At 43.5% G+C, this 16,724-nt stretch overlaps 1 protein-coding gene across 1 annotated transcript in view; it reads left to right on the top strand.

Moving 5' to 3' along the window:
- Nucleotides 1-16,724, top strand: part of CSMD1 (CUB and Sushi multiple domains 1) — a 4,503,734-nt gene that overhangs the window by 2,392,179 nt on the left and 2,094,831 nt on the right. Inside the window, exon 13 of the mRNA XM_078647516.1 lies at nt 6,769-6,951. Coding sequence (XP_078503642.1) covers nt 6,769-6,951 — 183 coding nt within the window. The remainder of the gene's footprint in view (nt 1-6,768; nt 6,952-16,724) is intronic.

Here is a 16,724-nt window from a genome sequence, read left to right as displayed (position 1 = left end):
ATGTATCCAGGATATGACTAGTTCAGGCAAGTGGATATCATTGGAGTGTGCCGTCCCGAATTTTTCGACTCACCTTAGAGACTACGTGAACCAGCATGCTATTGTGCAACTCTTGTGTGTAACACCCAAAGTGGGTGGTGTTCTCAATAAAGCAACTAAAGAGACAACACTGGTGAGTCAGTCATTTCCCCTGTGAAGCAGCCCATGAAGAAGAGGCGCTGGCCTCGAAACGCGTCGGGAACAGAAAAGGGAATCCTTAAGGGAACAGAAAAGGGAATCCTTAAAATGAAATGGATGCAAAAAACTGCAAGCAGCCCAGCTTTTAGACCGGATGGTAGGAGCTGCATTGTGTGACCTCTGTAAAGCTCAGGGCATTTGAGAGGAAATATATATATATATATATATAGATATATATATATATATATATATATATATATATATATATATATATATATATATATATATATATATATATATATATATATCTATATATATATATATATATATTATGGTTCCCATTGCAGCACATCTAAAATCACTCGTGAACGGGTGCTCTCATGTGGCGGTGCATTCCACAGAAAATGACAGCTCTCATTCCAACAAATATTAGGAAGGTAAGCACTTATGGGTAACGTTGCACAGGATCTTTATTCAGACCAAACAAACGCATTTCGGTGTACTGCTTTCTTCGGTGTTGTCGGCACACTGGAAGGCAGCCATCTTTTAACCATTGCATGTATGTATCACAATAAACAAGGGACTTCATTGTTTTGAGCGCTATTTTGTAGTATGCAATGTCAACATTAAATAACATGATGCACCTCTTACATTCTAAAAGGTCATCAGAGGAAACAATAATTTCATATTGAAACACCATTTGAGACTTTATGGCAATACCGCTGTGTGTGCTGCAATATACAATATTGCGTAAGTTAAAAACGACAACACCGAATAAGGCAGTACGCCGAAACACGTTTGTTTGGTCTGAATAAAGATCCTGTGCAACGTTACCCCTGAGTGCTTACTTTCCCAAAATGTTGTTGAAATGAGAGCTGTAATATATATATCTATATATATATCTATATATATATATATATATTACCTAGTTAGGATTTTTTCTCTATGGGATTTTTGAAAATTCTATGTCTAATAACTTTGGCGTTTGTGGACGGAATTGGCTGAAATTTTCAGGAAAATGGCACATTTTGTTTCTGAGCAGCCCTTGAAAATTTGGGGGGGGTTCGTCAAGGGGGGGCCGAGAAAAAAGGGGGGTCCCAAAACGTGTTTTTAACATTGAGTTTTCCATAGGGCGGTTGGCCTCACTTTTAGCCCGAACGGCTGAATGGATTTGCACGAAACTTGGCAAAATTGTAGGGACTGGTAGCCCGATGTGCCTTTTGTAGGTCTCAATATATGTGCTCCAGTGGATTTTGAGAAATTAACGTTTAAAAAAAGATATATATCTGTAACAGCGGACCAGGCAGCGTCCCAGGACGCGTACTTTTCGCGCAACGGAGCTTTGTGAAGCGAAGCTGATTGGTTCTCCGGCGTCTGTCAACATTCCAAACAGTCCGTAGCGGCCGCCATCTTGTCTCTCGGTAGGATCGAGAGACAAGAGGAGGCCAAAGCGAAGGGGCAAATGACCATAAGGGGGAATAGTAGATCCTCGCTGACCCCCTAGGTTTGATGTGGAGGTTTTAAAAGGGCCCCGCGGGGCAAAAAAAAAAAATAATAATAATAATCGAACGGCTGAATGGATTTGCACGAAACTTGGCAAAATTGTAGGGACTGGTAGCCCGATGTGCCTTTGCTAGGTCTCAATATATGTCCTTCAGTGGATTTTGAGAAATTAACGTTCAAAAAAAGATATATATCTGTAACAGCGCACCGCTTCGCGTACTTTTCGCGTTACGGAGCTTTGCGAAGCGAAGCTGATTGGCTCTCCGGTGTCTGTAAACATTCCAAACAGTACGTAGCGGCCGCCATCTTGTCTCTCGGTAGGATCGAGAGACAAGAGGAGGCCAAAGCGAAGGGGCAAATGACCATAAGGGTGCATAGTAGATCCTCGCTGACCCCCTAGGTTTGATGTGGAGGTTTAAAAAGGGCCCCGCGGGGCAAAAAAAAAAAAATAATAATAATAATCGAACGGCTGAATGGATTTGCACGAAACTTGGTAAAATATTAGGGACTGGTAGCCCGATGTGCCTTTGCTAGGTCTCAATATATGTGCTTCAGTGCATTATGAGAAATTAACGTTCAAAAACAAGATATATATCTGTAACAGCGCTCCGCTTCGCGTACTTTTCGCGTTACGGAGCTTTGCGAAGCTGATTGGTTCTCCGGCGCGGAGATAAAATTATATCTGTATTACCTAGCTGTTGCTAACACCAGTTAGCGACGGCTAGTAGGAGATAGCGACCATCTTGGGCCCCACTTTGCATGTGAGTATATATTTATCACTAATGACATGCAAAGTGGGCATGCCAAGATGTTAGCGACTGGAAACAGTCGCTAACATCGCTATCTCCTATTATCAACTTTTGGAAATATTCGAGATAAGCGCGAATATCTCCAAAAAGTAACAGCTGCCCTGAGCAGTTCTTAGCCATGTTATGCAATGGGAGGTGGATAACATGGCTAAGAGCATTAGCTCGGTAATGCATGAATATCGCTGAGTTTTCAGCGATATTAATGCATTGCGGTCGTTTTTTATCGTATTTGCGATAAACCTTGATAATAGCAAGGTTTATCTGCGATAATTTCTGACGGTAAAAAAATCTTTGCAATGCATCGTTAGGGATAAATATCGCTTAACTTTGGTAATATGCCCCAATGTCTGTTAACGTTCGATTCGAAGGAAATCAGGAAGTGTTGAAAAACATTGTCTGCGCCATCTTGTCTTTTTTCAAATGCCACACTTTTGTCGTGCACGGCAGCCATTTTAGATGCCTTGACCAGACCCACTCTGTGCACGCTGTCGATCCTTAGCATGGCTCCCCACCCTCGCAAGCATCTCACCCAGGCAGTGGTCACCCCCGCTCTCTGTCTTATGCATGGGAAATAAACCTCCCCCCATCTGCGCTGCTCTTCCCTGAGAATCACACCCTGTGCCCGCCCGACACCTCCCTTTCGCCCTATTCACTACCGCACCCTCTGACACTCCTTTTCCTCTGTGTCCGATTGTCCAGGCCGGTCCTAGGCTATCAGCTAGCCCTGCAGATGTAGTTTATGGCCACAGCTGTAAAGAATCACCCCTCTTCAAAGGAGTTATAGTAGATCAAGGCCCACACTCGATGAGATCCGTCACAGCAGAAGCGTTGCTATTATCTGAAAACCATCCTGTATTGTGATTGGGGAGGGGACCGAGCGTGAAGCGGAAGATTCCAGGGATGACTCTTTGTACATCAAAGTTTTTACAATTATGTGTCACATTAAAAATATATAGCACTCCGACAAAGTAGTAAGATTATAAAACTTTAATAATTTATAAATATATACAAGAAAACAAAAATAGTAATAACATATAAACATTTTTAGGGAAAAACAACGAAGTAGCGGTCGGCTGTGCGAATAGTCCCAATGCAGCACAACGTCCAGATTTCCGGCGTGGGGCGTCGCGGGGGGTGGGTCATCAGTAGCAAACTGTTGTGCGAATAGTTCCAAGGCAGCAGAACGCGCCGAAATCTAGATGACACGAAAGTGATGTCTAGTAAGTTGCCACCCAGCAAATAACGGCGTGGGGCGTCGCGGGGGGTGGGTCATCAGTAGCAAACTGTTGTGCGAATAGTTCCAAGGCAGCAGAACGATGGCACCAAGGTGATGTCCAGTAAGTTGCCGCACTGGTTTTGGTATCCTACAATGCTGCTCCGAATAACGGCGTGGGGCGCCCCGGGGGAGGCGGCGTGAACGGGCCTCTCCAGGTGGAGTGTCATCTGTTGTAGTGGGGCGCCCCTTTACCGTTTCAGTTGCCATTCCGTCCGTTTTTGGTCCACTGTGTCAAAAGCCGTAATTCAGCTGAGTTGCGCCCACTCTTGCGGTGCAGCGATAGGCGGCTGTCACAGGACTCTCAAAATGGCGGCAGGCTCTTTCCTTTTTGGGCCTGGTCCACTGAAATGGCCCTGGGACACCTTGGAAATCGGACGCTTGTCTGCTAGGTCTTGGACCCCATTCTCGAAAGCGTCCCCTCCGCCTTGAGAATTCATCAAAAGTTTTGGGGGCCCGACTCCTGCAGGCTTCTGGTGGGGAGCGGCTGCCATGATTGCTCGCGGAATGACCACGACGGAGCTACGAGATGGTGGTGCTCTCATGCTGACGCCAGTTTAGTCTGAAACATCCAGAAACAAGGTGGGGCTTTCATCGTTTGGGAAAAAAAAAAAAGTTTTCATCCAATGAAAAGTGTTGTTTTTAGGTCATATGATCAAGCCTTCCATCATTAGGAAACCAAAAGTAAAATGAACCAATGAAAAGTTTTATAAACAAGTCACATGACCTGTTATGCGGCATAGGGTATAAAATGCGGAGAAAATACGTTGGCACGTGAGGCGGCGTCAGTAGCGGACCGATGTGCGAATAGGCCGAAGGCAATACAACGCGCCAAGATCCGGATGGCACCGAGGTGGTGTCCAGCAAGTTGCAGCACTGGTGTGGCCATCCTACAATGCTGAAAGTCGGCGTGGGGCGCCCCGTTGGCCTGTGAGTTTGCGTCAGTAGCGGACCGATGTGCGAATAGGCCGAAGGCAGCACAACGCGCCAAGATCCGGATGGCACCGAGGTGGTGTCTAGTAAGTTGCCGCACTGGTGTGGCCATCCAACAATGCTGAAAGTCGGCGTGGGGCGCCCCGTTGGCCTGTGAGATGGCGTCAGTAGCGGACCGATGTGCGAATAGGCCGAAGGCAGCACAACGCGCCAAGATCCGGATGGCACCGAGGTAGTGTCTAGTAAGTTGTCGCACTTCTGTGGCCATCCTACAATGTTGAAAGTCGGCGTGGGGCGCCCCGTTGGCCTGTGAGATGGCGTCAGTAGCGGACCGATGTGCGAATGGGGCCAAAGGCAGCGCAACAATATTTTCTGACTGACACCACAAGGCGCTGAGATGCCAAGATCCGGATGGCACCGAGGTGATGTCTAAGTTGCGGACTGATGTGCGAATGGGGCCAAAGGCAGCGTAACAATATTTTTTGTATGGAAAATACCACTAGACGTTGAGATGCCAAGATTCGGATGGCACCGAGGTGATGTCTAGCAAGTTGCTGTACTGGTGTGGTCATCCTACAATGCTGAAACTCGGCGTGGGTCGCCCCATTAGCCTGTGAGATGGCGTCAGTAGCGGACCGATGTGCGAATAGGCCGAAGGCAGCACAACGCGCCAAGATCCGGATGTCACCGTGGTGGTTTCATAGTTGAGAGGCACTTCATCTGCAGTGGGGCGCCGAGATCCGGATGGCACCGAGGTGATGTCTAGCAAGTTGCTGTACTGGTGTGGTCATTCTACAATGCAAGGTTATATTAGAGTCTGAAGAGGTTTATCGTATTAGCACAAGAATGATGTCAAATGAGATGTCATCAGTGATGTCATCAGTGATGTCATTTGAGATGTCATCAGTGATGTCATCAGTGATGTCACTGACCATGTCATGAATGATGTAATATGTGACATGATCAGCAGTGGATTGCGGGTGCGCAATATATAGTTAGTGCAACTAACTATATATGGAATTTCAATGGTTTTGTGTGAGTAAAATAAGGTTTTTTAAATGCTAATTCCTAACTATATATGGTCTATAACCTATGGTTTTTTCAGTGAATTTTCAAGGTTTTGTAAATGCTAATTCCTAACTATATATGGTCTATAACCTATGGTTTTTTCAGTGAATATATATATATATATATATAGAAATATCCATATGGCTCATTTCTTTTTTCATTAGGCGCTGCTAGTTGTGGCCGCGTCGCTCCTGCGGTTGAGCCCAACCGCTATTAATGCAAACGAGGATTCCTTCCGTGGAAAGAAATCAAGGAGTCGCTTTCAAACCACACAAATCCACAGGAGGGTGATTAAGGTTCTTTATTTGTATCCATAAGGTGCCAAAACCAAACCAAGGCCAACGCGTTTCGACAGCCTCCGCTGTCTTGTCCGTGATCAAGACAGCGGAGGCTGTCGAAACGCGTTGGCCTTGGTTTGGTTTTGGCACCTTATGGATACAAATAAAGAACCTTAATCACCCTCCTGTGGATTTGTGTGGTTTGAAAGCGACTCCTTGATTTCTTTCCACGGAAGGAATCCTCGTTATATATATGTATATATGTATACATATATATATATAATATATATGTATATATATATATAATATATATATATAATATATGTATATATATATATATATATATATATATATATATATATATATATATATATATATATATATATATATATATTTTATTGGTTTAAATGTCTATGTACAATTTTACAGACTTAAATATTGCACTTTGGCAGAGTTCTCATCGCTCCATAAATATGCTGCCAAATCAAAATTGCCCTTAGTTCTCCGGATTTCTGTTTGCCAGAAAAGGTCATAGAGTAGATCATTGAGAGATTAATAATGTAAAATTCCGTTACTCTTGCTAATTTATTGCACTGTAGAATATTTATTAAATGTTGTGACAGTGAAGACTTGACAGGTTTTAATAAACTTGTGAGGTGTTGAAGACCTAAGCATATTGTCATCGAACAAATGCATATTTCGTGACGTTTGTTTCTTTCCTAAACAGAACTTGCAAAAGGAGGCTGTGGAGACCCAGGAACGCCTGTTTATGGGAAGCGAACCGGCAACAGTTTTCTGCATGGGGACACACTTACCTTCGAGTGCCAGTCTGCGTTTGAGCTGGTGGGAGAGAGAGTGATAACCTGCCAACAAAATAATCAGTGGTCCGGAAATAAACCCAACTGCGTCTGTAAGAATACATTACATTTTCCTTACTGATTTCGTGGCCACTGTGTATGTAAAAACCCAGATATACCTCTCTTCTGGGGTAATTGCCTCTCAAACATTAATCATTTCTCATGATGAAAACAGTTTTAGTTTATCTATTAATCATTTTACAAAATGCATGCTAAGGTGTAAGTGGTTTATTTTCCCTTCAACATTTCAGAGAGCTTGACATGGCTGTCTTCCTAACCAGTGTCTAATTAGATATACAGGAAATATTCAAATAATTAACTGGTTACTGATTAGCATTTCATGTTCAAGGCCATCCCACATAATTCAATAGTAGCTGAGTATGCACATTTTAGGAATGATTCACAAAGTGCACTTTGCATTAAGTTTGTAGTACTACAAAACAGACTACAAAGTGAACGTTTTGCCTATATTTACATGGGTGGAGTTCTCCATCGAGACAGCAGAGTCTTTGCACACGTAAGTATAGATTTTAGTAGTAAATGTGGGAGGGACACAGAGGAGTGGGTGGAAAAAGGGGCAGTCTTACCACTAAAGGGGATGTGATTAGGGTGGGGATAAGAGGGGTTTAAGAAGGGTCAGGGAGGGGTTATGGAGGGGACGTCAACAACCCATACAAGAGTAAGCCAATTGCGATACTCTTGGAGTGGAAACGTGTAACATGCACTTCTTTGGTAAGTTTATATTCTGTATTAAACGTAGTAAAAACATAGACTTAGTACAAAGAGTAACCTATTGATGTGAACCAGGTCCTTAGAATTTAGTTGAGATGCGCTGGGCCTGATGCGTATGGCTGGGTCCAAACTGAGGTGGCATTGTGGGCAAAAGAACAATTGTTTGGAATGCTACCCTGAGTGATTGTCAGTGCTTAGAATTATTGAAAGCATTCAACCCATATCTTTTTGTGTGTTTCAAACATGATATGGTCATACACTTATTTTGTGAACCAGTTACTCTGTTATATAAGAAGGATTAGATGATAGGAATAGTGATTTTCTGTTATGCCATTAAAAAACGTTCGTTATACAATTAAAAAACATCTGCTCATCCTGTGGTAGTTATCCCACAAGGAACAGGCACTCCCCAGAGGTGTGCATGTTAAGTTCATGCAGCACCAATAATTTAAAATTCAAAAAAGGACACAACAAAAATTACCAAACCAATTTAAAACAGAGACAATTTTAATGCACAAAAAGACACCAAGATTATCAAATCTCAATGAGGGGACACCAGAGATTTTTTGTATGTGTTTTTAAAGTGCAAGGAAAAGGAATGTGCAATTAAAAACAGTTTGGAAGACCAGTACCTAGCTGTGATTTCAGGCAGACATCATTAGATCAGGGTCCGGTACACCCAGCAGGTCATCGTATTCAAAGTATTTACCTTCTGTCTCTGAAATGTAAGCCAGAATCCTTCAGCGGGGCAAGGTCTGAGGCAGAGGTAAGCTAGTATCCATCAACGTATGATACGTTGTCACTGAGCACCCCCTGAAGTTGTTTTTTTTGGCACCACAAAGCTGGATGTTGTAGCTGCAGAAGTTTCTTTTTGGGTCAGGAACTTTGCTACCTCAATATGGACCTATGTTTTACCTTCAAACTTAGGGACTGATTTCGATTTTACGAGTACACAGCCTGGCCCTCTATGGCAGCGATTTCAAATACCCCATCGACTTGAAGTCCTGCCTATCATATTTAGATGTGTGGAGACTCTGCTGGCTCCATTGCAGGAGGCCGTTGGTATTCTATCGAGCTGATTTAGATGTCCCCGTTGTGCTGACATTGTCCTGGTGTCTGATTCATGAAGGAGTGGGCTGCTGTGGAGTAGAGACTGGCAAGTACAACTTGTTTTGATGTCAATACACATATGTTAAGTTTGCCTCAAAAACATATGCAGGTGATGTGTATGCCACTTTTAGTTACATATTGCTTACCATGCAAACAACATACATACCCACCCTAAGGCATCACAAGCACAACACCCCAAGCACCACAACAACATTGTTTTTTAAGTGAAAATGTGTTCCCCCTTGACCTTTATAAGTAGGAAAAAGAGCACTTTGCACATAAGAAAGAATTGTATGTAGGATCAATGCAGAAATACACATGGCTACAGCAATTCTCAACACACAATTCATAGTAAGACAACAGTAAACGTTGCTTAACTTAGATCCAGGCAACCACGGAGTCGTTTGGCATTGTGGTGGAGTTGGAGCAGCAAAGAAAGGACCTGGATGATGGTGTTTAGGATGGAAACGGAAAAGCCGCTTCTGCCTATGGCAACGTCTACGCAGGTGAGGATTCCTGGAGGAGTCTGCCGCACTCAGGCAGTTTTTAGTCAATTCACCCACAACATCTAAATAGAGCGGGTGGACCACCAAGTTGGTGGGTGGTAAATCCCTTGAAAAAGTGATGGTGGGACCTTTACCCTCAATATCTAAATCAGGCCCTTAGTTACTTTCATTGGAACTCAAAAATATCCAGCAGCTCAAGTCTGGAAGTAGAAGATGGGTTTATGCGATTGTAACTTTCCTGCTCTTGGAAGTGGATGCATTATCCCTCACAGGACTATATTCACCGCTGTTTACTGCAACTGTAAAATGGAAGCTAGGCAAAGTACATTTAATTCCACTTTGCTTACAGTCATCACAAATTACACTTTTAAAAGTTCCTTTTCAACTGCACTTATCACAAATATTTTCCCCCATTGATAAACTTTAGACAAAACGTGCTGATAAACCTCTAAGCATGGTTCTGTCATTTTTGCAGGCTTAGTTGAAAGCAATAGACTTATTTGCAATTGGGACTGTTCTTGGATATTTGCATGTTCCACTTTTATATATTAAGTACCTAGCACTGTGGACCTACAGGGCACTCTTCTATAAAAGTTGGCTTTTTATCTGGCAAACCACTTTTCCTTATCTTGGGCACTTCATTGTTAGGTAAACTGCAGCTTTGTGAGGAAACAAATGGTGGTCTCTGGACTTATAACTTTATTCATATTTGTGTGTAGTGTACACTTACTGCAGTATGAATACAATATTTAATTTCTATACCACTTGTCCACTTCATGCTCATGCTTATCTTGACCTTACTAGATAGTTGGAGGTAACCCGTTTCACAGAACAAGTTTTGAGAAAGAACATATGCATTTATTTATTTATTTATTTATTTATTTATTTATTTATATGAAAGGTTTTATATAGCGCTGGCTAGACCCGGAGGTATCAGAGCGCTTTACATGAGTATCCGACCATAGTTGCAGGTTACATCGTTACAAAGGTTACACAGTTATTAGAACATAGCTACATAGTTACATGTTAGATCGAGATAAACAATAAGGACATATGCGTAACGGAAAAATCAGGTATGGGAGAGGGGGTAGGAGCATGGGGAAGTAGACAGTGAATGAAGGAGGGAAAGTGGGGGAGGGTGAGAGACACAACATGAAAGAAGAGGGAGAGGGTGACGGGGACACAAACCGGTAGACGAGTAATAGCTGCGTTCAAGGTCCCGTAAGCAGTGATCCCAGGGGAAGAGGTAACATTCCCCCAACTCCGTTGTGCGAGGTTCCCTTTATGCATTGAACTCTCTCAGAGGGGTCTTTGAGACTCCAAGGCCTATCTACTGGATCCTTCCCCAAAAAGGGGAGAGGGAGTGCTTTGGCAAGGGGCGCCATACCTCAACTGTGAGTGTCTCCCTTGGTGCTGTGGACTCTCTCAGAGGGATCACTGAAACTCCAGAGTGGAATAATTGGATCTTTCCCCAACAAGGGGAGAAGGAGTGCTTAGTTAAAGGGCACAGGGGGCTAGGTGACGCGGCAGGCAAGGGGAGAGATTCAGGGGAGAGCGGATAAGAGGGGATAAGTAGACAAAGAATGAAATAGGGAAAGCGGTGGGGGAGGGTTTGAGACAGAGCATGAAAGGGGGGGATCTTCCTTATCTCTGTTCTTCAGGTTTCGCTCCTTCCGTTGGGTTTTCCATTGATTCTTCCATCTTGTGTCTATGCCAGATCCCGCCACCTGATCGCAGCTGGTCGCTGGGTCAGGCAGTGTGGTAAGATCAGTCTTTAGCTGGTCTATTGAAGTTTGAATGTCTTGACATAGTTCTTTACGCAATTCTGCGTTTAAGTCTCGAAGTGAGGACATAAGATCTTCTTTGGTAAGGGCCATAGCGGATGGTTCATCGTCGCGGTCTGTGGCCCGGTGCTTGTCAGCTGGCATGAAGAAGCTCGAAACATTAGTTGTTGCTTGAGTTGCCGTCTTCTTCGGAGGCATAGGGCTCGACCCCAGCTACTGATTTCTGGTGCGGCGAAGAGATGAGTTAGTTGACCAGAATGGTACCTCAGCTCTGGAATGTGCAGCAGTCGCTACTGGCCAGACTCAGCTGAGCTTGTGATTGTGGTGAAAAAGGTAGCAGGCGAATAGAAGTTGTGTAATGGAGGTCCATCACTTGTCACACATTTCAGGGAGGAGCAGGAGCAAGGTGGTCACCAATATGGCTACTGTGCTTGTGATATCTCTAGGCCTCAACTGGGAACCTCCTTGCAGGGGGGGGGCGGCAAGCATGCCTGCGGTTAGGGTTCCCCCTGGGGATAGGTCTATGTAGCCCCTGATAGCCAGCCGTCTCAAGTATTCCCATCTGGAGCTGAAGGGCAATGGAGCCGATGTGTGTAGGGTTGTAGCGGCTCCGTCTCTGTGTGATCAGCGGTAAGAAACGCTGCCTGTGTTACCGGATGGCCGCCATTTTTAAGTCAGGTGCGGCATGGATCATGGTCGTTAGCGTCCGCTAGCCGTTCGCCCCCTCACCTCAGGAAAGCGGTCCGAGAATTATCACCCCCGCATTGGCCTGCTTCTCTCTGGGAGGCCGCAGCATTTTCACAGTACTGTCATATTATCAGAAACATACAATCTCATGACACCACACAGAAAAGGAGGTTTACTACACAAGTGAATTATATTAATCCCCCATCTTCACCCTGAAAAAAAAAGTCATTTTGATGTGATCACCCCATCTTTAATTGCTTCTCTTCCTTAACTATAGCATCCTCCTGTAGACCCTATAGCTTCTTGTTCCGTATGTCTCCTGTAAATGAGTGTGTCTTTACTGTAAATGCTTGAAATAGGCTTTGCTCCTTCATGGTTCAAGGAACTTTTTTATTCATTGTCCACTTTTTATTCTTTTTTTTAGCATATTCCTTTATTTAAGTACCTTGGCATGCTTCCTGTATGGCCCCTGTAGGGGCCTTATTTAGATTCTGTCAGTTTTGGCTGGTGCTTATCACCATCCCACTGTGTACCTTTGCTGTTTTTTCCTCAACATTTTTAGATTACACTACAGTTTATCACTTTCCTCAGGAAAATTATTTATAATTTGTACCAGAGAGATGTCAGATGATTTTTTTATTATCTCAAGAAAACCTTGAATATCATATTTTGTGTCTTTGAGAGCATCTGACATACTTTGGGATGGCTCGAGTAGACTAGCTTTAATCCGGTTTCTTCATAGTTCCAGGTACTTTTGCAGGATTTTTTTTTATTCATGGTAATGAAGTATTTCCAGTTCATTGCATAGACAAATCCATGGAAATTAATTCATAAAAGATGACTGCAAACTAGGCAAAAAGCACGCACCAGCCAATTGGGATTACTCAGGTACCCTGCTTTGCAGGGGTCCAATGGCTATGCTTCATTTCTAAATTCTGCACCTCCCCATGAGATGACTACCAGACGTCTGTGTGAAACAGCAAACAATCATGTTCCGATCCCATTTCTTCACATAACATTGCAAACAGATGAGCTCTTGTGTGATGAGTCTTAATGAACATAAGTTTTACAGCTCAATTCTCAAATTCTCAAGTTCACTGTTCATGCTTAAGACAGCAAGGAGTGCTTCTCAATGTATCACACAATGGATTCACATAATATGTGGAGCCACCTTCAACACTTTGACTTTTAAACCTTCCCTTTTACAACACATAGAAGGAGCACCATCTGTGCTTATTCCAACTCAGCGTTCCCAATTTAGGCTGTTGAAGTTGTAAAGCTTGTCAAAAAACGTCACATGCTGTTGCCTGCCCCTTGAATGGTTTGCAAAATATATAAATCTTCTTATATTACTGTTTCATGGCAATACTGGGCATATGTAATTAAACTGACTTCCTTTGATAAGTCAGTTGCTTCACCCAGTTGCCAAACAAAAAGCAAACTTGATGGCATGCCGGCTATGAGTAGTGTGTGGATATCTTCCAACATGTCAGAGATTTGATGGCGAACTGTGGTGTGCTGTTATCAGCCAAAGTCAGCCCACAAACTACACACTGTGGCCTAATTTCTCTGGTAACAGTGGTGCAGGAGAACCCAAAGTCTAATTAGGATACATTATACGGTCTTATTTGTGCAGCTTTTTCTCCCCATCTGTTTTGTTTTTTCACTAGAGCACCCATGCATCTTTTGGCAGCAGGAAACATTTTGTACCTATGGTACAACATGCCAAAGTTCTATATTAATGGATAACATGCAATTGCTTAGCTGCAGCGCTGGATAAAACGTTTTTCTTTTTAACCCTTTGCAGTTCCCAAAAATGTCCTGATAGGTAATAGGAAGGAGGAAACTACAGCTTCTCAGGAACCAGAGCTGACATGATATTGTATTGTATTGATATTTTTATATCTCTTTCCAAACTTTTTTCTAGGCTAGTTGTGATCTGCAGATCACAAGTTCAAATCCTGGCAAGCCAACTCATGCTTCCATTTTGCCAATTGAGTAATATTATTTTTTGTTATTAGCAGCACATAGAAACAGCAGAAGTATGGTATGAAGCACTATACAAAACACAATATTATAGAATTTCTGGTAAACTGCGCTGAAATGAGTTCCAGACACAGTTAAAAATGCATCATTAAATAAAGGACAGTCTGCTTTCATTAATGTCAGGCACAGTATTTATCCTTCATGTTGGTTAGTTCTAGACGTAATGTCCCTGTGGGAATGCCCTAAACACGACTGTGTTGTAAGCATCAAATTTGTTCCATACAGTATTCTGCAACTCTGGACACCTTCAAGCAGAAACGTACAGCCAGACAGCAAAGGCAGGCAAGGGACATGATTACATTAAAAAAGTAAAGAAGGTTTCCATTTACTGCAGAAGCTCCTAATTAGTGTGACGAATGAGTCCATTCTTGCAGATGGATTTACACTTCATGAGGTGAGATAGAAGCAGACTAAAGTTAGATGGTGGGTTCTCCACCCCTATAAGAAATGTATTTGCAGCAGCAAGAGGAATGCAGCTGAGACTCCTACACAGCTAATTCCCATCCACTTAGTTTATTTGGACACAAATCACTGATCTTTGATGCTAAGCAGAAGAAAGAAGTATGTGGCCCTGCAGTGGCAGAATTGCACAATTTGAAACTAATAGACCAAGGCTCAAATCCCTGCTTTCCCACATAACCAGCATGTGTAATCCACAGCACATGCTTTACTTCACTTAGGCAAAGAATATGAGAGCACATTGAACATAATCAGTTCAGGGTCTGCACTTTCATAAAAACCTAACATTTATGTAGTCAACCTAAAATATTATTGGCTCACATTTAATAATATGTCCCTTATAAACAGAGAACATGTCAAGCAGACACATCATGGATAACTGGTGGCCGGTTAAGGGGTATTATTGTTCTGACTCCGACACTTTGTATTCGTATCCCTTTTGCTGTTCTATTTTAGGCCAGATCTGAGATGTGTGTTAGGTGCCCCACAGTTTGAAGACCGCTGCTCTAAATTATTCTGTGCTCACTCTCCGGTAGCTTAGCATGGAGCAGCCAGGCTTAACTTAAGACCAAGGCCAGACAGCAGTCTTCATTCTGCTGGACCTGTCGGCCGCTTTCGACACGGTCGATCATGCCACCTTGATCGGCCGTGTCGGGGAGATGGGCATCACACACAAGGCCAAAGAATGACTGCCCTCCTTCCTGGCAAACCGTTCCCAGCTTGTGAACCTCGGAAAGTTCAACTCTCCCTCCTTCACACTCCCATGTGGGGTGCCACCGGGTTCTTCCCTCAGTCTGACACTAATATTTACGTGTCGGACCTGGCCAAAACCATCAAAACCCATGGGATGGGGCTAACCACCTATGCCGACGACACACAACTGGTGCTAGCTATCAACAACAACGGAGAAAAAATAGCGGCCAGTTTCCAAGCAGGCATGATCGCCATTAGCTCCCGGATGGCCAAAAACTGCTTAAAATTAAACTCTGACAAGACGGAGGTCATGATCTTCGGCAATCTACACCCCACATGGTCTCCTTCCTGGTGGCCGACTGAACTAAGCCTCCCCCATCTCAGGTGCAGAAAATAGGAAACGTCGGCATCATCTTTGACGACAAACTCTCCTTCAAAGCCCAAGCACATGCCATCACCTCCTTTGCTTTCTATACATTAAGAGTGATCAAAAAACTTCTTCCATTCCTTCCCTCCAACACAGGAAAAACCTTGCTAAGCTCCCTGGTAATGACTAAAATAGATTACTGTAATGGACTACTCCTTAATGCACAGAAAAAGGTTATCAGCAAACTACAGCTGATACAAAATGCTGCCACCAGGATCATCACAGACACTCCCAAGCCCCAACCCATCTCTGCAGTGGTGAAAAGGCTACACTGGCTCACAATTCCCAACCACATTAAATTCAAGGCACTATGCATAGCCTACAAAGCAATCCACCACTCAGGTCCCATCTATTTAAGGAGAGCCCTGCCTAGTCACATACCATGCAGAAATCTGCGATCTTCTTCTGCCAATCTCCTGACTGTCCCCCGTACATACAAGGTCTCCTGGGGAGACAAAATATTCACTGTAGCCACGGCAAAACTATGGAATTCCCTTCCCCCACACATCAAAGCATGCCCTACGCTACTCTCTTTCAGTAAGATACTAAAGACTTGGCTATTTACTCAATAAACGGCAATCTGCCTTATTACCTTTATCCACGTCCTTAGCGCCGAGACACCCACAGGTATTTGTTGCGCTCTACAAATTGCTTAAATAAATAAAAGGCAATGTAAGATGTTACAGAGTATCCCCCATTCTATTGTATGGGACAGATAGCCTTTCTATAGTGAAATAAGTAATTGGCAGTATTTCACACACACCAGTACATGTCCTACCTTTCACACACACTGCACCCTGCCCAGGGTGTACCGTGGGCCTACCATAGAGGTGGCTTACAAGTATGAATAGGGAAGATTAAGGCCTGGCAAGTCGGTGCACATGCCAGGTCAACATGGCAGTTTAAAACTGTGCACAGACATTGCAGTGGCAGGTCTGAAATAGCTTTTCAGGGCTACTCATGTGGGTGGCACAATCAGTGCTGCAGGCCCACTAGTATAATTTTATTTACAGGCCCTTGTATACTCAGTGGACTTTACTAGGGACTTACCAGTAAATCAAATATGCCAATCAGGGAGGACTAGCTGTAATAACAATATACACAGAGAAATCTTGCACTTTGACACTGATCAGCTATGGCAAAGTGCCCGAAGCATCTAAGCCAACAAAAACAAAATCCAGTATAGCATGAAAAACTACAGGAAGTAGAGGCAAAGGTCAGGGGAAACCACACCAAAGATTCCAAGTCTCACAGTGCTTAAATGGGATATCTGGTTGCACTGGACCGGGACAAAGTCAAATGTTCAGGTCTACCACGATGGGCCATCGTTCCGATACAGGGACCCACTTGATTTTGCTGAACCAAAGTACCTTGAACAGGTC

This window comes from Lissotriton helveticus, chromosome 6 (genome assembly GCF_964261635.1).
Source record: "Lissotriton helveticus chromosome 6, aLisHel1.1, whole genome shotgun sequence".
Lineage (NCBI taxonomy): Eukaryota > Metazoa > Chordata > Amphibia > Caudata > Salamandridae > Lissotriton > Lissotriton helveticus.
Note: the sequence above shows the minus strand (reverse complement) of the source record. Positions and strands in the feature narration are given on the sequence as shown.